Source organism: Acromyrmex echinatior, chromosome 18 (genome assembly GCF_024713525.1).
Source record: "Acromyrmex echinatior isolate Ae372 chromosome 18, ASM2471352v2, whole genome shotgun sequence".
Classification (NCBI taxonomy): domain Eukaryota; kingdom Metazoa; phylum Arthropoda; class Insecta; order Hymenoptera; family Formicidae; genus Acromyrmex; species Acromyrmex echinatior.
In genome coordinates, this window is record NC_141869.1 from 1,421,831 (window position 1) to 1,438,672 (window position 16,842).

The 16,842-nt window shown below is 34.4% G+C and overlaps 1 protein-coding gene and 1 long non-coding RNA gene across 4 annotated transcripts; one reads left to right on the forward strand and one right to left on the reverse strand.

The window, feature by feature from the left end:
• Positions 1 to 2,000: 2,000 nt before the first annotated feature.
• LOC105152259 (hypothetical protein) lies at positions 2,001 to 16,255 on the forward strand. 3 transcript variants are annotated; one of them, XM_011066431.2, is made up of 5 exons: positions 2,001 to 2,131; positions 11,657 to 11,962; positions 12,162 to 12,501; positions 13,937 to 14,074; positions 14,792 to 16,255. In XM_011066431.2, the coding sequence occupies exons 2-5, from the start codon at positions 11,689 to 11,691 to the stop codon at positions 14,910 to 14,912; spliced, it is 873 nt and encodes a 290-aa protein (XP_011064733.1). In that variant the 5' UTR covers positions 2,001 to 2,131; positions 11,657 to 11,688; the 3' UTR covers positions 14,913 to 16,255. The 3 variants fall into 3 exon arrangements, with proteins under 3 accessions (XP_011064733.1, XP_011064731.1, XP_087271593.1); XM_011066429.2 differs by having other exon boundaries at positions 2,017 to 2,131; positions 11,641 to 11,962; XM_087415467.1 differs by lacking the exon at positions 2,001 to 2,131 and having other exon boundaries at positions 11,630 to 11,962.
• On the reverse strand, positions 3,252 to 11,279 carry LOC105152258 (uncharacterized). The gene is made up of 4 exons (XR_015548082.1): positions 11,211 to 11,279; positions 6,441 to 10,955; positions 5,219 to 6,350; positions 3,252 to 4,775 (listed from the first exon to the last, which is right to left on the reverse strand). It is a non-coding gene; the product is annotated as an uncharacterized LOC105152258 (long non-coding RNA).
• Positions 16,256 to 16,842: the final 587 nt, after the last annotated feature.

The window sequence follows — 16,842 nt, forward strand, 5'->3', positions numbered from 1 at the left end:
ATGTAATTCCAAGGCGCCGTTTGTATTATATAATATGAATACATTTTATAAATATTTTAAAAGACATGAAATTTTAACAATATTAAATGAAAAAAATCAAGAAATATGTTTAGGACAATAAAGTAAAAAATATTTGATTAAGACGAATCTTAGTGCCTTAAGGGTGCCTACAATGAGATTTTAAGGCGTACATCTTTAAGTTCTAAGCCATAAACTGTAAGAAAGTGATTAATCCAGGCGTATCCAATTTGAGCTCCGGCGCTAAAACGCAAAACCATCGGCGCAAAAAATTCAATATAAAGTTTCAGGGACTGCACAAGGATGGCCGTAAATAAATTATAGTCAACATACGTTTTGATCAACTTATGATTCTGACACGATTCATCATTCGTGCTTAGGCCCTTAAAATCTTATTGTGTACACACAATTATTTTTAGGCAAGGCACAAAAAAAAACTTAAAAAGGAATTGGTTAATCACGATAGAGACTGTAAAGCCATAACGTAAGCAAATCCAACATGTTCCTCATTGCTTACGTTTTACTGCTCAAGTTTTTTCTGTGAATTTTTTTTGAACTGAAAATTATAAATTTCACACAAAATTATTATTGGATACTTTGCTTTATAAACTCGCCTTGATCGAACATAATCCTTTAATTATAATGAAATTTTTAATTAACATCAATTTACATATATTTATTGTATAAAAGTTAAAGTGCAAAATACAATAGTAAGTCTGTTTTTTATTCCTGCATTAGACTGCATTAAAACTTTCTTTCTCGCTTTCGCCAAATATCAAACATATACCTATCTAACTAAGTTCTAAAAGTGTACACTAGTTCAGCCACAAAAAACAGAGCCGACAAGGGTGACAGGCAATCGATTGAAAAAATCGGGACAGTCAAAGTGTTGACTTCCTAATATCCTGTGACTCCTGTTCCCCTTCGACCGAAAATTGGATGAGATGTATTCTTGAATGACGACGCGCTGCCCCACCGCACGAAATGATCAACGAAGGCTCGGCGAGGAGGGTGAATCCCAGCGCGTAATTCGAGGAGGGAGACACGTAGTCTCGTGCCAGAAATCGACGATGAGGGCCGCGCGTGCGATCAGTCTGAAAGTCAGCGAGCGCGAGCCGCTGATCGTTCTCGGTTGATTCTTGGCGAGCGAAACAAGAGCAGGGGACCGAATCCAGCGCGCGTCCCAATCATTTGACATACCGTGATCGATAAGGCGACCCGCCTCCAAATCAACAGCGTCCGGCAACACCGATTAAACTTTAAACTTCCAAGAATTCTATCGATGATATTTCATGGAAAAGAATTCCGTTAAAAACTGACAGAGGCATAGAGGCACGAGACACACGGATAGAATCTTTAAAAGGTGGCACGGAGGGTGTCTTCGAGGGAGAAGTATTCAAACTCACTCGCGCACGATTTAATTTCTGGCAAAAGTCATCGATGGAAAAAAATTTTCAGAACGCTCCACGTCGCATTTAGCCACGGACGGAGTATTCGACGCGATATCGGGCTCATCAACCGACACCTCGCTGCAAGGACGCAGAGGAGGATACCGTCGTTCACCGTCGTTCACCGTCGTTCACCAGTGCCGCCGAGATGAAGAAGCGTCGCGGATAAGATTGAGCTTGACGAGCGATTTGCGATGATAGAGCGCGAGCCGCGGTCAGGAGAAGCGTGCACGCCGATATCCGCTCGGCCGTTCTCCGGATAGCGAGATAGGAAACGGGTGTTCGTTAACGACGCGCAGAGAACTGGATCGCCCCAGCTCGCCTCCTTCTCGCTATCCTTCTCGTTCCATTTTTCACGGCCGACAATGCGCGCCGGATAAGGTGTCCGTGTTCGCGCGTGTACGCGCGTGTACGCGCGTGTACTCCTCTTTCTTTCTTTCTTCACGCCCGAAAACCGGGCGGGACAGAGGGAGATATGCCCGTGTAAATTAAGTTTCATTTATGTTATTTCATCGACACGATCACCGGCCAAACGAGGAAGCACACCGCGGTGCGCCGCGCCGCGGCTCTCTTTAATCAGCTTTGTTAATCAGTGTGTGTCAAGATTACCCTACATATCGTCCCACCGGTGGATTCGTCCGCCAAGTATTGCGGTTGAATTAAAGGTGAGATATGGTACTCGCGTGTATAACTTTAGTTAAGTTAGCTTAGGTCGTGGCTACCTTCCCAGTCGACGCGAATTAAAAATAATATCTACGTTATATATACTCGTAATTTCACAATCATGCCCGTTTCTATTAATGTAATTATAATTTTAATTATGATATAATTAACTCTTTTTCTAGTTCTAAGAAAAGATAAAATATGTAAATTGGACTCTCTGAATTTAATTTACATTGGTAGAAACAGTATCAATATAAATGTGATATAACACATGATATTACATAAGTTACATAAGTTAGTTGTCGAGTGCGAAATTTTAACGTAGATTTTATGCTACTTTTAATTAGTGTCGACTAGGTTGATATTCGAATTAACATCTCGAGATTAAACATTTTTACCAGCAACATATTTTTCTTCTCTAATTTAAAAATCTCTTTTATTTATTAAATATACATAAATCGCGTGTTATCTAATATCATAAATTCTTTAGTAAGCGCGATGATGTTCCAATCCTTTACACACGATGGATCGTTCATGTCCTGGAATTATTAATTACATCACTTTATATAAAATATATACTACAATATATTATAATATACTATAGTGAATACAAAATATATAAAAAAATTATTAAATATAATTCTTACATAGACTTTAACATCTTCAGAAAATATTTATAAAATCGAAATCGTGCATTAATAAAAAAGGAAAAGAGATCATTATTTAGCCTCCTATCTAGTATTTGAAAGAAAAGAAATGTGCAAGATATGAATAACCGAATCGTGTGTAATAAGGATTAATCACTGAAAATTTATAAGAGTTATTGTTTTGCATCGAGATAGAAGTACTATTTGAACGGTTTTATTTTTATTCTCACGAAACTGAACGAACGTTCCTATAGCGCAATTCTTTTTATGTCAGCAACAAGTAGCCGCAGAAGTGCCTTTCTTCCCTCCCTCAGTGATGTCAAGCTTAATCGAGCGTCAAAACCTCTTTCTTTCAACGTCGCCTGCCGGACTTCTTTCCCGGCGTCGTCACCGCCTCAGTTTTTTTCTCCGTATTACCATTCAAAAAAGCGTTGCCGTGATGACGGACAGGTGGATCGCAGGACGAGCGCCGGTTTGCTGGAGTAAGCGAACGGGTTAATCTCCGTGGTTAAGCACGTGTAGTGAATACGCGAAGCTTATGATTACTGATCGACCAGTCCACATGGTTATACATGGTGGATGTGGCATAACGGTTGCGTGTGCATTTTCACAGTGCGCGGCGCATATTTTCTGAAACCGAGGCAACGCCAAAGACTTGATTTCACGCTACCACGTTGTCGACCGCGCACGTGGAAGAATGAACAACTGCACGCGGCATGATTTCTATTTATTTTTGATACCGCACGGATAGATGAATAAAAATTACATTGCAATAAGATCGGATGATTGAAATCTGATGACTGAATTAATTGAGATTAATTGAGATCGCGTTACGATAGTGGAAATTTATTAATCCTCCGGATATAAAACTCTCCACTCTTCCAGAGAGATACGTAGATATCTTTTCAAACCTACATAAATATGTAGACTACAGTATTTTCTTTGTTAAAATATAAAACATGGCGTCTCAAAGTTTTTTGAAATTCTTGCAAACACTTACTATTATCCAAATTTTCCCACTATTCAAATTACCCAGCTGTACCCTAAATATCTTTGTTAAAAATGTCAAATAATTCATTTTTCTTTGCTATAATTTTTATTATGTTAGCTGCAAAATTGTTCTTTTAAAATTTATTTAATATTAATTCTTTTTTATACGAGTTATGTCATTTTATTCCTTGAATTAATTACAATCTTTTAATTAAACGGATCTTTCAGATCCAGTATTAGTAAGACTCATTTTTATAATATATATTTATTTAAACACTAGTTAAAAAAAAAGATTACTGAAAGATTCAAAATTTATTCAATTTCTTGGGAAGCTTTAATCTTTAGATATAATCATGGTCGGTTCATAATTCGTTTTTATTTTAAATAATGTTTTAAAATGAGGCTCTCTGATTAGTTTTCATAATATCTTAAGACTGTACTTAAGACAATTTTAAATATAAGAATTGACTATGAATACTGGCATATATATTAAAACGGTCCTAACTATTACAGATTTTAGTTCCGAAGGAAACTTAAAATCATAAAATGTTTTTCTCTAAGCAAAATTAACGAAAAATTAGTGTGTCAATAAATGCATGAGTGAAATGATACATCGTTTTACGTATTGATAAAATCAGGTTTTGCATAGATCTATCCTGTAATTAATCGCAACATAATTAAGCTGTTAGCGCCTAGACCTCCTCGACGTCGAGTACAATACATATTACTTTATTCTACTGTCGATCTCCTCGTATGAATAATACACGTATATATCGGAAGCTCGTATTATAAAGTCAAGATCGCAACCTCGCGTGTCGCAGCGGTTCGCGAATCTCTGAAAATCCAGATTTTTCGTAAGTTTACTCGTCTGATTGAGGACTCACTCGACTGGTTTCGAGTCTCGACCCAGGCCTGAATATTAATCGGTCCCCATTCGGGTGGTTTCACCGATCGTCCTCGTCTTATCATCGTGCATGGAGATGTGGATATCGATCCGCTATCGACTTTTCTGTCGAAAGAAATTTCCAAATTAACACTAGAATTAACACTACTAACGTTTTTTACTCATTAACAAAAAAATAAATTAGTATGAAAATAAAAAAGTGATATAAAACCAAATAGTTCACTTCAATATGAAAGTCATAATAAAAATTTCAGAATCCTATTGTATATATACAAAAAAATATAATATTAATTTAAAAAAAGAACGGTTAATAATGACTGTTCGGTACTTTTAATCCTGTCGATTGACTTTTTCTTAGATTATTTTCTTACGTTAATATTTTATAATTGGAGCAATTCTCTATGAAGTGAATCCAAATTAAAGTTTGTGACATCTACTTTCAAAAGCCGTTTGGCTTTTTTCTGAATTCAAAATGGCGTATCCAAGAAGGCGGCCGATTTCACATTTTTAGTTTTAGCAAAATTCAACATAATTTGCCAACCACTTACTCAGCAATGCATTATGATGGAAAATAATCCAATCTGAAGTTATCATGTTTGGGTAGAGTAACCACCAGGTAAATGTAGATTTGACCTTAATCCCTTTTTCAAGAATTTCGTCCATGCACTGTATTCCACCTGAAAAATATTCGTTTCATTCAATGAATTAAATAAACGAGAAGAAAGATCAGGACACTTGGAACACTCATCTAAATGGCACTGTAGAGTGGGATTTTTGCACATCATTTGTTGTAAACAATCTTTACAATTGTTAATTTATTTCTCTGGATCCCAACTAAGTTTCTGAATATCTATTGCTTCAATTTACAATTCTGATGTATTATGCAAACACAGATGCTGTGTATTCCACGAGCCTCAGCAAGAATACAATATTTGGGACGTAATTTAGCGAACGTACTGAACCCCAACTGAATAGTTTTTTCTGATTTTTTAAATAAATCATAGAGTTCTCTCAAATCATAGAGCAGGGGACGTTTCTGCATAGTAGTTCGATTCCCAATCAATCTTAATAGATACATCTTTTTGTTCAAGCATAATCCTACTGTATAAATTGTTTATAGAATTCCTTGACTTTTTCGACAGTTGAATCGGGTACAATTTTATCAGCTTTTTTGGCAGTTGTATCATCTAAGATACTCCGCATCTTTGAGTTGTTTTGACTAAAGTTTTGAGGCGCCGAATTCACGAGCAATTTTATTGATACTCCAATTCGATGGAGCAATTGTGAGAATCTTAATTCTCAAAGGATCATTAACTGCCAAGTTTAAAAAAAATTTTCTTCGTTTAGATCTGAGAGTATCTCCTCTAATTCAAACTCCCTGTCTGATATCGTATATCATCTCCAATCATTGCATCATTACTATTGTCTTTGTCTCCTGTTTCGACAATCGCACATCTTCACTTTTATCACATGCAAGTCTCTGCCGGTAAATATACTAGTGCGAGGAACAGAAGATGTACATTTCTTCCTATACTTACAGCAAATTTTCGAATTTTCTGGTTAAATTCGAAAATTTCCTTTTCAATTCCCTCGACAAAGAAAGTAAGTCTTTACTTACGTGATCCATTACGTTAAGAGAATTGATACAACGATCGTGACGCAGTATTTCAGATATTTTGTCTAAAATATAGTAAAAGATTGAGGGATTAATGATTTTATATTATATAATATTTATATAATATTTATTTTATATAATATTTTTCTAGATACCTCTGAAAAATGCTGATGACAGCTTTGAAAAGAAATACAATTCAGAAATAGTATATGAGCCGTCGCAGGCTTCATTTTTTTCAAAACTGTTCTGGCCAGAGAGATGGAGGTCCGCTTCAGAGAATGCCTCAATTGTAAAATCAATTATTAGTAAACTCTAAGAAAAAATTCTTTCCGTGTACGAATCGCCACATTCGCTTTCACATGAATGCGCAATAAATACATATTCAAATAATATACGTGGATCATAAGATTATTACTCCATAATCATAAATTTCCAGACTAATAATTTTCTAATATTGTATTATTAATAATTAAATTTATTTTTGATTTTCTCAATAAATTAACAAAATTTAATTTAATTAAATAACATTTTAAAATTCATTCTCTTAACAAAATCACAGAGAACAAATTTCTATCGAGATAAACGACATATAAATTTTTCAAATCTACCCAGCCTGATTTATCTTTCCTTATATCGCTACTCGAAAAAAAGATTATATCATTGCCGATATTTGATACGATAAGGTTGTATACGGTAGACTGCCGTGATTAAAGTCCTGTTAATTTCTTAACATATCTTTTACTATTACGCAGCAATACGTTCTTTTTCTACAATATTACATTCTATAATAATTACTACTGCACGACGTAATTGCCCGCATTGCAAAACAACCGCACGTGTCGTTTACACTTAAAGAGTAGCTGATTACGACCGCGCAGTAATTACTCTCCGACACACGTGGCTACGCACACAGTAAATTAATTCTGCGGACGGCGTAATGCCACGCACAGCGCTATATAGTCGCGATTAAGACGTTCGATCGCGAAACACGGAGGTCAGTCAAATTAAAAATTATCTCTATTCACTGGCGAATCCACAGGAGGGAGGAGGTCCATGATTCCCCCTTGGAATAGTTTTTTAAATATTTGTTATATATATTTTTTATACATTTATGTTATATATATTTTCATATTTTTGAAATACTTAAGTTATTTTTTATTCCAAAAATATTTTTAAATTTCAAAAACTCCTATAGATATAAAAAATACCTACATATTACATAGATTCGATTATATTATTCTTTTTTTCATGCTAATATAATTTTAAATAAAACAGTTTAAGAATTATATATTTAAATAATACACACATTCAATGTAATACCACTAATAATTTAAATTATACCTATCTTTTCATATTTGATTTTTAAAAAATGTCGCTTCCGGCGCGCCAATGACTCGACTTCCCTCTTGATAAATTTCTGAATCCGCCAATGCCTCGATTATGATTATCAACGATGCGAGAACACCCGGAACATCGCGTTTAATAAATCAAACGCCATTCTTTCGCATCATTGCGTTTTGGGATAACTACTCCTTCCATTCTCTCTTCTCTCTTCTCTCTTCTCCTTTCCTTTTTTGCCTCGCGAAAGTCATCGGGAGCGCGATTCTTTAAAATGCATTATAACGATACTATACCGTTAAGTGCGAGTATAGAAGGCACTAGGTCAGGAATTTGCTGCATTTTGATGTGAAGGAACATAAAATGCTCATCTCTACGTTGCATATAAGATCAAGTGCAGTGCATCTCAGTTGCCACTGTTCGATGTGAACTGTTATGTATTACGTTTATCGTTGAAATCGGCTCGCTGCAATTCTACTGTGAACCGATTTTAGATGTTAGACCTAAGAAAATCAATCCAGGGGGGAGCTTTTCGAATTAAATGCGAAGGATGAATATTGATTTCGTTCAATAAAATTAAGGAACATGCAATTATTGCGTAATAGTGATAGAATTTATTATATTCAATGTATATCTTTTAGAAATATTCTCGATGTTTTACAATAATATAAGAATTCGGTTTATATAAAAAGAATTGATAAAAAAGACGCGATAAAATCGATATTCAATTATTGCATAATACACTGAAAAAAAAATCCTGGTTGAAAATGGACAAACCAGAAAATTCTGATCATATATAATCAGAATTCTAGTTATTTCAATGAGAACATAAATTATAATTTTAGATAATCACAATTCAAAGAGTCTGGTTGCGTTAATTGGAATTCTGATGAAAAATGGACAAATCAGAATACCAATTAAATGCAACTATAGATTCCTTTTCCAGTGTAACGATAAAACTTCCTGTAATGTGTATCTTTTAGAAAGGTAATTCTTATTGTAAAACATCAAGGATTGATAATGAGGATTCCGTTCGCACGAGCATTTCCTCCAATTATCGACTTCTCGATTCCATATCATCAGTACTTGGCGGTCGGCTAATATTATTACTGAATCCTGTTGCAACACCCCGAAAAAAGAGAATTACACCCGATCGCGAATACGGTCGCCTCTCGGACTGTCTGCAGGAACCAGATCTTAAAATTGACCCGGTTTTTACGAGCAATGTAGTTAACGGTGCCTCGTCAAAAGCACGCAGCCGATATCAGGTACCGGTACCCGGGTGGTTTAATTTAAGACGCGTCGTCCGATCAGCCGACACGGCGTACATATCGAAATATGGGGGTCAATCGTATTTCGTATTCCGCACGATGCGCTTAGCGGTTGGCCCAACTCTCTTCCGTTCGCCAAACTTTAACTCTCGCCATCGGATTATCAAACAATGTGGGCCAGCTAATCTAGATCGAGTCGATGTTTCTTACGTTCCCGCTGATTTAGCAGGAGGATGATAAGAGAGCATGAATACGAGCTACACAGAAACGTTATTCTTCTATCTCTTTTTTTTTAGGGTAAATGATTAATTAAACACTGTTAAATTTATAACGTCAAATTATACTCAATTTGAGTTACTTTTAATCATTTCTATAGGTTGCCATCCTATATTCATTAATTTAACAAAAACAATGGATTTAAATAATTCACTTGAGAAAATGTATTAAATTTGACTCAAATTTAGTTTATTATTTGCTAGATGCAAACATTATATAATTACTTTTTGTCGTTTACTTTGAAACTAATCAGAAATGGATTGATTTACACACTAAACCAAAAATGTACGTAATAAATACAATAAAAAATTCATTAAAATTTATCCAGTAAACAATTTTATTCTCATAATGATTTAGGTTTTTATAAAAGGATATATGAGTTATAAAACTATTATTAGAATTCATTGTAACAATGAATATGTACATTGACACAATTAAATATTATCGTAACGTTCCTTCTTAAAACATTTTTTTAAATACATATAACGAATTCGATTATTGATTTAATGCACTTTATCAATTAATAACAATGCGTTTTATAATGATGCATTTTATCATTTCTATAAAACCATTGCTCTTTTGATATTTAACAGTGAACATGCAAACTCTACATTGAAAAAAGTTTGATATTTGTGACTATAATTTCATATTATTACAATTATAATTAGCTGCTATATTATTATTAATAATAACTACATATACTCTCTAAATTCTTTGAAGTGGAATCTCACTTTAAAAAGTGAAAATTGAGCTAGTCCTAAAAAAGAATGGCTCAATTTCCAATCTTTATAAAATTTCATTCTTCAGAGTGATATTCACTCTAAAAAAAAGTTTTAGAGTCTGGTTTCAAATATATACATATTAAAGAGAGAGAGGGGGGGGGCATCAAATATATCGGGATCTGCGAGACGAGCAATGTCTTCTGCACAAGAAAAGAAACGAACGCGATGCAATGAGATACGCAGACGGTATACGGGCAAACACGCGTACGACTTGCATTTTTCTAGGGCACACCTGATTCCCCTTAATCATGTTGTTTTGCAGTTTATATACTGTTACATACCGGGGGGCTCCCCGATAGGGAGGCCGGTCGGATGGCCAAAGCCCAATAAACTCGACACACACACGTAATGTCCCGGTAACCGTAATGACCGGTAAGACGACGGCGACGACGTGCCATTGCGCGCTGTCACGCAGTTCGATGTAAAGGGAAGAAGAAATGCGTGTAGCCGACACGAAGCTCGCGATAACAATCGATATACGTTCCACGATGCGTCCGTCGCAATTAAAGCAGTATCCCACTTAATCTTACTACGTGTGTGCGCGCTTGATATATTCTCGAGTGCCGACCACGTAATAGAAACGTAATAGTATAATATAAATAATGAAGCGAAAATCTCGCGAGCGTGGAATTTTCTTCGGATTCTATTTCCTCGGATTTCCAAGCCTCAGCTTCCCGAAGACACTCCGACTATTAATTTACGACGCTCCTCGACAAATAATTCTTAGATGCGAATTTTCAGCAACATGCGACATGATAAATGAACGTTTAGCGTTATTGCGCGACGAGGGAGCACAGTTATCTTTCTAAGATGCTATCCTCCTTACCCACAAATTAAGTTTCTAATTGATCGAATTGGACAGCATGAGGCACACTACCCGTCCCGAATATCAATCAGAAGAAAATTCCCTCGCACGTGCCTCGTCCGTTTTTGTGCGAACAGGATGTAAGTCACTGATGATGGCGACGACAGCAAGGTAGACGACAAAATCCATCGGAGATACCTGTCGCAGAAAAGTTTTTCCTTGACACCCGACTCGAAGTAAACACACCGCAGGTACCGTAAGTCTCGTGACTGCGATATATAGTACAGGCATGTATCCCGTCGTGGGATTTATCGCAAATAATTTCACGAGGTCTGTCGTCCTACTTGAAGTAGATGGCCCGCTGGGCCATCGAGAGATATGAGAATTATTATACGCCACTTTGCAAGTTTCATTCGCAAATAAAACGATTAATTTGATCTACGGTCTACTCACAGTCAATGCCGCCTCTTGGTATTTATTTAGCCCCTTCCTTTGACGGTGAATCTATTTGCTTCTCCGAGAGATGCACGCGGGAGTAATAAATTTTTTTGCAAGAATTTTCATAATATATTTTTTCGCTTTTGATATCATCAATGTGAAGATCCATAGTGAATAGCTAGAACCTGAAATCAAAATAAAAGCTAATCTATTATATACACTGTTAAAAGAAATGTGTTTTATTTTATTTTTATCCTCATTTTTTAAACACTTAAAGATATTTTAGTTTTAAACTTTTTGAATAGATAAACCATCTTTAAGTGTTTAAAAAATGTAGACAAGAATTAAACATTTTAATATCTTAAAATTAAACACTTCTTTTTTCAGTGTATTGACAATAAATAGACTTTATATTATACTGATAGAAATCGAATTTATGTGGCAGTATACACTCCTAATAGGTATCTCGTTACGGCAACTCGAACAGCGCAGAATGTCTCAAAGAGGATGTCTTCTACTGCTGCTGCTCGGTCTGGCAGTGCTGAGAGAGTCATCATCTACATTTAGCGATACCGTTCACGAGAGCGAATCTTCTCGCCAGGCACCACATCACAGGCAGAAGAGAGTCTTATGGTTCACGAACGATGGACGGATCGCATTGCCACCCGGTACCGTCATGACGATCACGCCAACATTGGCATTGCCCTTCGTTCGGCATCCTCCTTATGGCTTCCTCAGCAATATGACTATCAGCTTGCCGTTCACGAGTGAGTCCATCCGCCACGTGGATGAGCCAGCAAACAAGCTGATGTTATTTGTCATTTTATGTTGAAGACGTCAAAATGATGATAAATAACGTCAACTTGTTTGCTGAAGAATCACGTGGATCTGTGATTAACCTAAAGAAAATGAAGAATTATGTGAGAAAGTGAAGAATTATGCTAGAATTATGTGTCTTTTTCCCAGTCGATTTTGACAAGCTGGGCCTGACGGATAACGAAAACCCATACGGTGCTCTGCCGTCGAGTTTCGACAGGAAGCTGAAGAGCCGGCAGGCCGGCATGATGATGGCTGACTTCATCGCAGCATTTATCAAGCGTAGATTACACAAGCGAGACATAACAGATGTGCCAAAAAATGCGTTCCATGGCGGCGAGCGAGCTCTACTCTATGTCACTGCTGAGGATATGCTGTCCACGCTGGGAATGAACGGGAAGGCATGCCTATTGAGAGCAATTTGCGAAGTCCAGGGACATCATCTGAATAACTTCGGGCTTATCGGCGAGATGCTGAAGTTGTTCTTTACGTAAGTAGTACTGGTTCATAAAACTGCAGTAAGGAGTCTCTGAAGAGTAGAGTGGAGTAAAACACACTGTAAAAAGAAATATGTTTTATTCTTGTCCTCATTTTTTAAATACTCAAAGATGTTTTGTTTATTGAAAAACTAAAACATCTTTAAGTTTAAAAAACAGAGACAAGAATAAAATATTTTAATATCTTAAAGTTAAACGCTTCTTTTTTTTAGTGTAGCTCCGGATAATTCTGTTTCATAAGTCCGCAAACACAATTAGTAGTAAGTCTCAAGCCTTAAGAAATAAATCAAAGTCGCATGTGAAAAATAACTATGATTGATCAATTTCTTAAAGCTGAAGGAATTCCACTGAAACTTTTAAAAAATCGAAAATTGTTTATCCGAAAGTGAAATTCCCAATATTAACGAAGATACAGTTAATTATGCCAAGCAGTGCACAGCATCGGTGCCTCCACATTGTTTAACTGTTTCGTTTATTTGAATAATTCAGTTATTTGATGTTATAATTACTTATCTATAGATAAACATTGACACACAATTTTAATATAAATTATATTGGTTTCGATTAGAAATCAATGCGTCTATGTGCTTGAAATACAACGAAAAGAGATTATTATTGAAACTTTAATTGCGTTTTTCTCGGAATGGTTCACTGTTTTCAAAAACAGTGAACACTAGAACTACCACAAAATCTATTCAAATGCTTTGAAATTTGGCTTAGTTATCGTCAATTGAATTATCTAAAGAAATATGATTTTCAAAATGGTTTTCGTTATACTTATATATTTTTTTTTGTAATTCATATTTTTATCTTAAATTTTTAAGTAAAAATATTGAACTTCTTTTTTCATGTATGCATATATCATTTTCACATTTTTTAATATTTTTTAAATCAGACAAGTATTTCTCTAGTAAATTTAATGCAAATTAAAAATAATTAATCAAATTTTTGATACAACATATTTTGAATCCGTTCTGCTGTCCACCGTGAATGCTTTCATCATGCGCAGGCCTCCGAAAAACGTGCTGTAGCGCCGTCAGTTGCTTATCAGGAATATAATTATTATAAATAATTTTGTACACTAAGATAAAAGTAACAAATAGATATAAAGAAATTTTTTTGTATTATATATAATTTTTTAGTACTTAAGTCTTAAAATAAGGTATGATTTTGAGATTTCAGGATGGAATGTCACTCTATTGTGTTTGCGGGGTCTACTCTAAAACTTTTAAAGTATTATTGTCATTCTGAAGAATGAAATTTTACTCTTAAAAATAATTAAAAATTTTCTTTATTTTTGTCAAAACAATTTTTACTGTTTAGAATGTGAAATTTTATTCCAAATAATTTAGAGAATAAATAGCCATAATAAGCACATTTTAGTCACATAAAATAATGTTGAATTTAATCCAGGCATTTTGTTTTTAGCGCTAGCCGATCGCCGTTTGCAAATCTCCTCAAAGAATACGTCGAGGCAGAAAACCGTGGGAAATTTCACGGCGAGTGCTGGCCCTACTTCAAGGACTGTCCAAAATCCTTATTTCTGCCATCCAACAACAAATATCAGTTAGTAATATAATTCTTGATATTATATAATCATCTATAATTCTTCGATTAGGTCTAAAAAACTGATAACTTTGAAAAATTCTCAGAATTTTACCCGATGTAGCTCGTAGGAATTTTCGTGAGAAAGAGAATTTAAATAATTAGATTAGTCTTCACTTTAATTGAAGTGTTTCTCGAATACTCTGAGAAAGGTTTCTTCGATAAATAAATTCTTTGCTATACGATTAAAGAAAACATTTCTTTGATTTGAACGTTATTTCTTTGATTTAAATATCATTTTCTAAAATTAAATAAATTTTTTTATTTGATTTCAAAAAATAATGTTCAAATCAAAGAAATGATAATATTAAGAAATTTTATTTTAGATTATATACACAACACAATGAGAACACAATCAATACTAGAAATTAAAAGCCTATAACGATTGAAGCTGGATCTTTTAATGCTTAAAATAATTCAATCTTGAATTACTATATATATGTACTATATATATGTATTATGCATATCATATTTGTAAAACAAATAACGCTCAGATCAAAGAAATGTATTCTTTAATTATAGCAAAGAAATATTTTTTTTTCATTTTCGAAAGAAACTTTTCTTTGGATAAAAAGCTATATTTTTTTCTAATTTCTTCTTGCTCTTAATTTTTATTACATTGAAATAGTGACGTGTATCTTAATATACATATAAAAAAACTGTAACTATGTTCTTCAGGAAAGATTCGTTTCACGACGAGGAGAATGAGGAAGACGAACATTGGAATCAAATCTCTAACGAAGAGCCTCTCACAAGGATATCAGGGCAGAACACGAAGGACACCGTACATCCCATGTAGTTTTATAATCACTGTATGTAATTATACAATTATAATTGTTCTCGATAGTCCTCACACGGCCCTTTTTCTCCCGATTCCACAGATTCTCTAACAAATTAAGTTGAAGTAAAGTTAGAACTCTATCTTAAAAAATGAAGGACAGTCGACTTATCCTCGTTACTGAAGTTAATTGCATCTTTGTTCAGTCTGTAGTTATCTAAACTCATTGCGTAAGAAAAAATATTGCTTAATTACAATATAAATCCGAAATTACAATTATTGCTCATTAACGCGTTGTAAATATCTTTTGAGAAAAAAGAAGATTTTTGTAAAGAGAGCCTGCTAAACAACTAACAGGGCTGTGTGACAAAAGGATTACCATTATCGTGATCATGATAATGTGATAAATTGAATTTATATCCGAACATAAGAAATTGTTAAAAGTTTTGGCTAGTCGTCGGCATTGTAAAATGTATGACGCTCGTTGTAAATATATAACGATCGTTGTTTTAAGTATTTCGTTGTTTTACGTACAGCGTGAGAATACTTTGATCTAGCCATATAACTGCATGTATATACGATACAACTGTTTGTACAGGATCACGAAGAGAGGCACGGACAAACAATAAAGTATTGGTTTCGTGCGTTTGTGTGATTATCTAGGAATAAGTAAATTTGAAGTATTTCCCCTCGCGCACGCGCACGAACGCACGCACACACACACACACACACACACACACACACACACACACACACACACACACACACACACACACACACACACACACACACACACACACACACACACACACACACACACACACACACACACACACACACACACACACACACACACACACACACACACGTATAATTTATTAATTTATTTTCTATGTTAATATTTATAAATATTTATATTATAATTATATTATATAATTCAAGCGATATGTATATATAAATGAATTTTTGTTAGAATATTCTATCGTTAGAAATGAATCTAATTTATTTTCTTTTACACATAATGTGTTAAGTCTGAATATCTTGGTTAATATAATCTCGAAATTCTAAGGTTCTAAGTTTCTTTGTAAGATTTTGATTAACATCAGGTATGCAAACACTTTTGGGGATAATGTCCTATGTAATGTATATGTAACTAATGAGGCACTATCACAGTACCGAATAATCAAGAATTCCGGAACACGATACTTTGCTGCCATAATATAAATATAGTGATGTGTATCTTAATATTAATATCGGTACAAACTGCTTCATTGCCAAGTGTATAAATAAACTATTTATAAAATATTGTCTCGCGCGAGTGTAAAATATAAATAATAATTACAATAAAATGTATTTTCTAGGAATGCTTTCCACACGTTTCAACATGATTCTCTCTTCTATACAAAAATAATATAATATATCCTAATAGATATCTAATAGGATATTTATTATGAATGTTTTGTCAGTCGATAAAACCGTAGATAATCCATGTTACTATCTACAGAGACTATCTACAGGGTAGGACTATTACAGTAGAATTTATGAGTATAATAATAGAATAAACCACAATGATGATCCTAAAAGGACAGCTTATGAATATTTTGTAAGCAGTTGATAATAAGCAGAACATTATTAGAAGTATTAGAACTACCTGTATATCTGTCAAGTTCTGTGAAGTGACTAAATTAATACGTTAAGTGCCGAGCCTATTCTGTTCACTTTCCGTTTACACCACACCATGTCATCCAGGTAGCTGGAGAGATTCGCGTGCTTATATTTATATTTTCCACTTATTACTTTAAATTCCTCAAGGAATACAAAAGAAAGTTAAAATGACTTTATTTCGATGTCAAAATGATAATTTTTTAGAAAATTTAATTGTTTATTAACGTTAAGAATCAAAATAAAATCATTTTGATTTTTTGTTGACCTAGTATTCCTTGGGTTATTA

Bases quoted from the DNA above. Each gene is read 5' to 3' on its own strand.
- LOC105152259 (XM_087415467.1), top strand. From the start codon at position 11,632: ATGTGGCAGTATACACTCCTAATAGGTATCTCGTTACGGCAACTCGAA. The intron at 11,963-12,161 runs GTGAGTCCATCC...TCTTTTTCCCAG, and splicing joins TATCAGCTTGCCGTTCACGA to TCGATTTTGACAAGCTGGGC. The intron at 14,075-14,791 runs GTTAGTAATATA...TATGTTCTTCAG, and splicing joins CCATCCAACAACAAATATCA to GAAAGATTCGTTTCACGACG.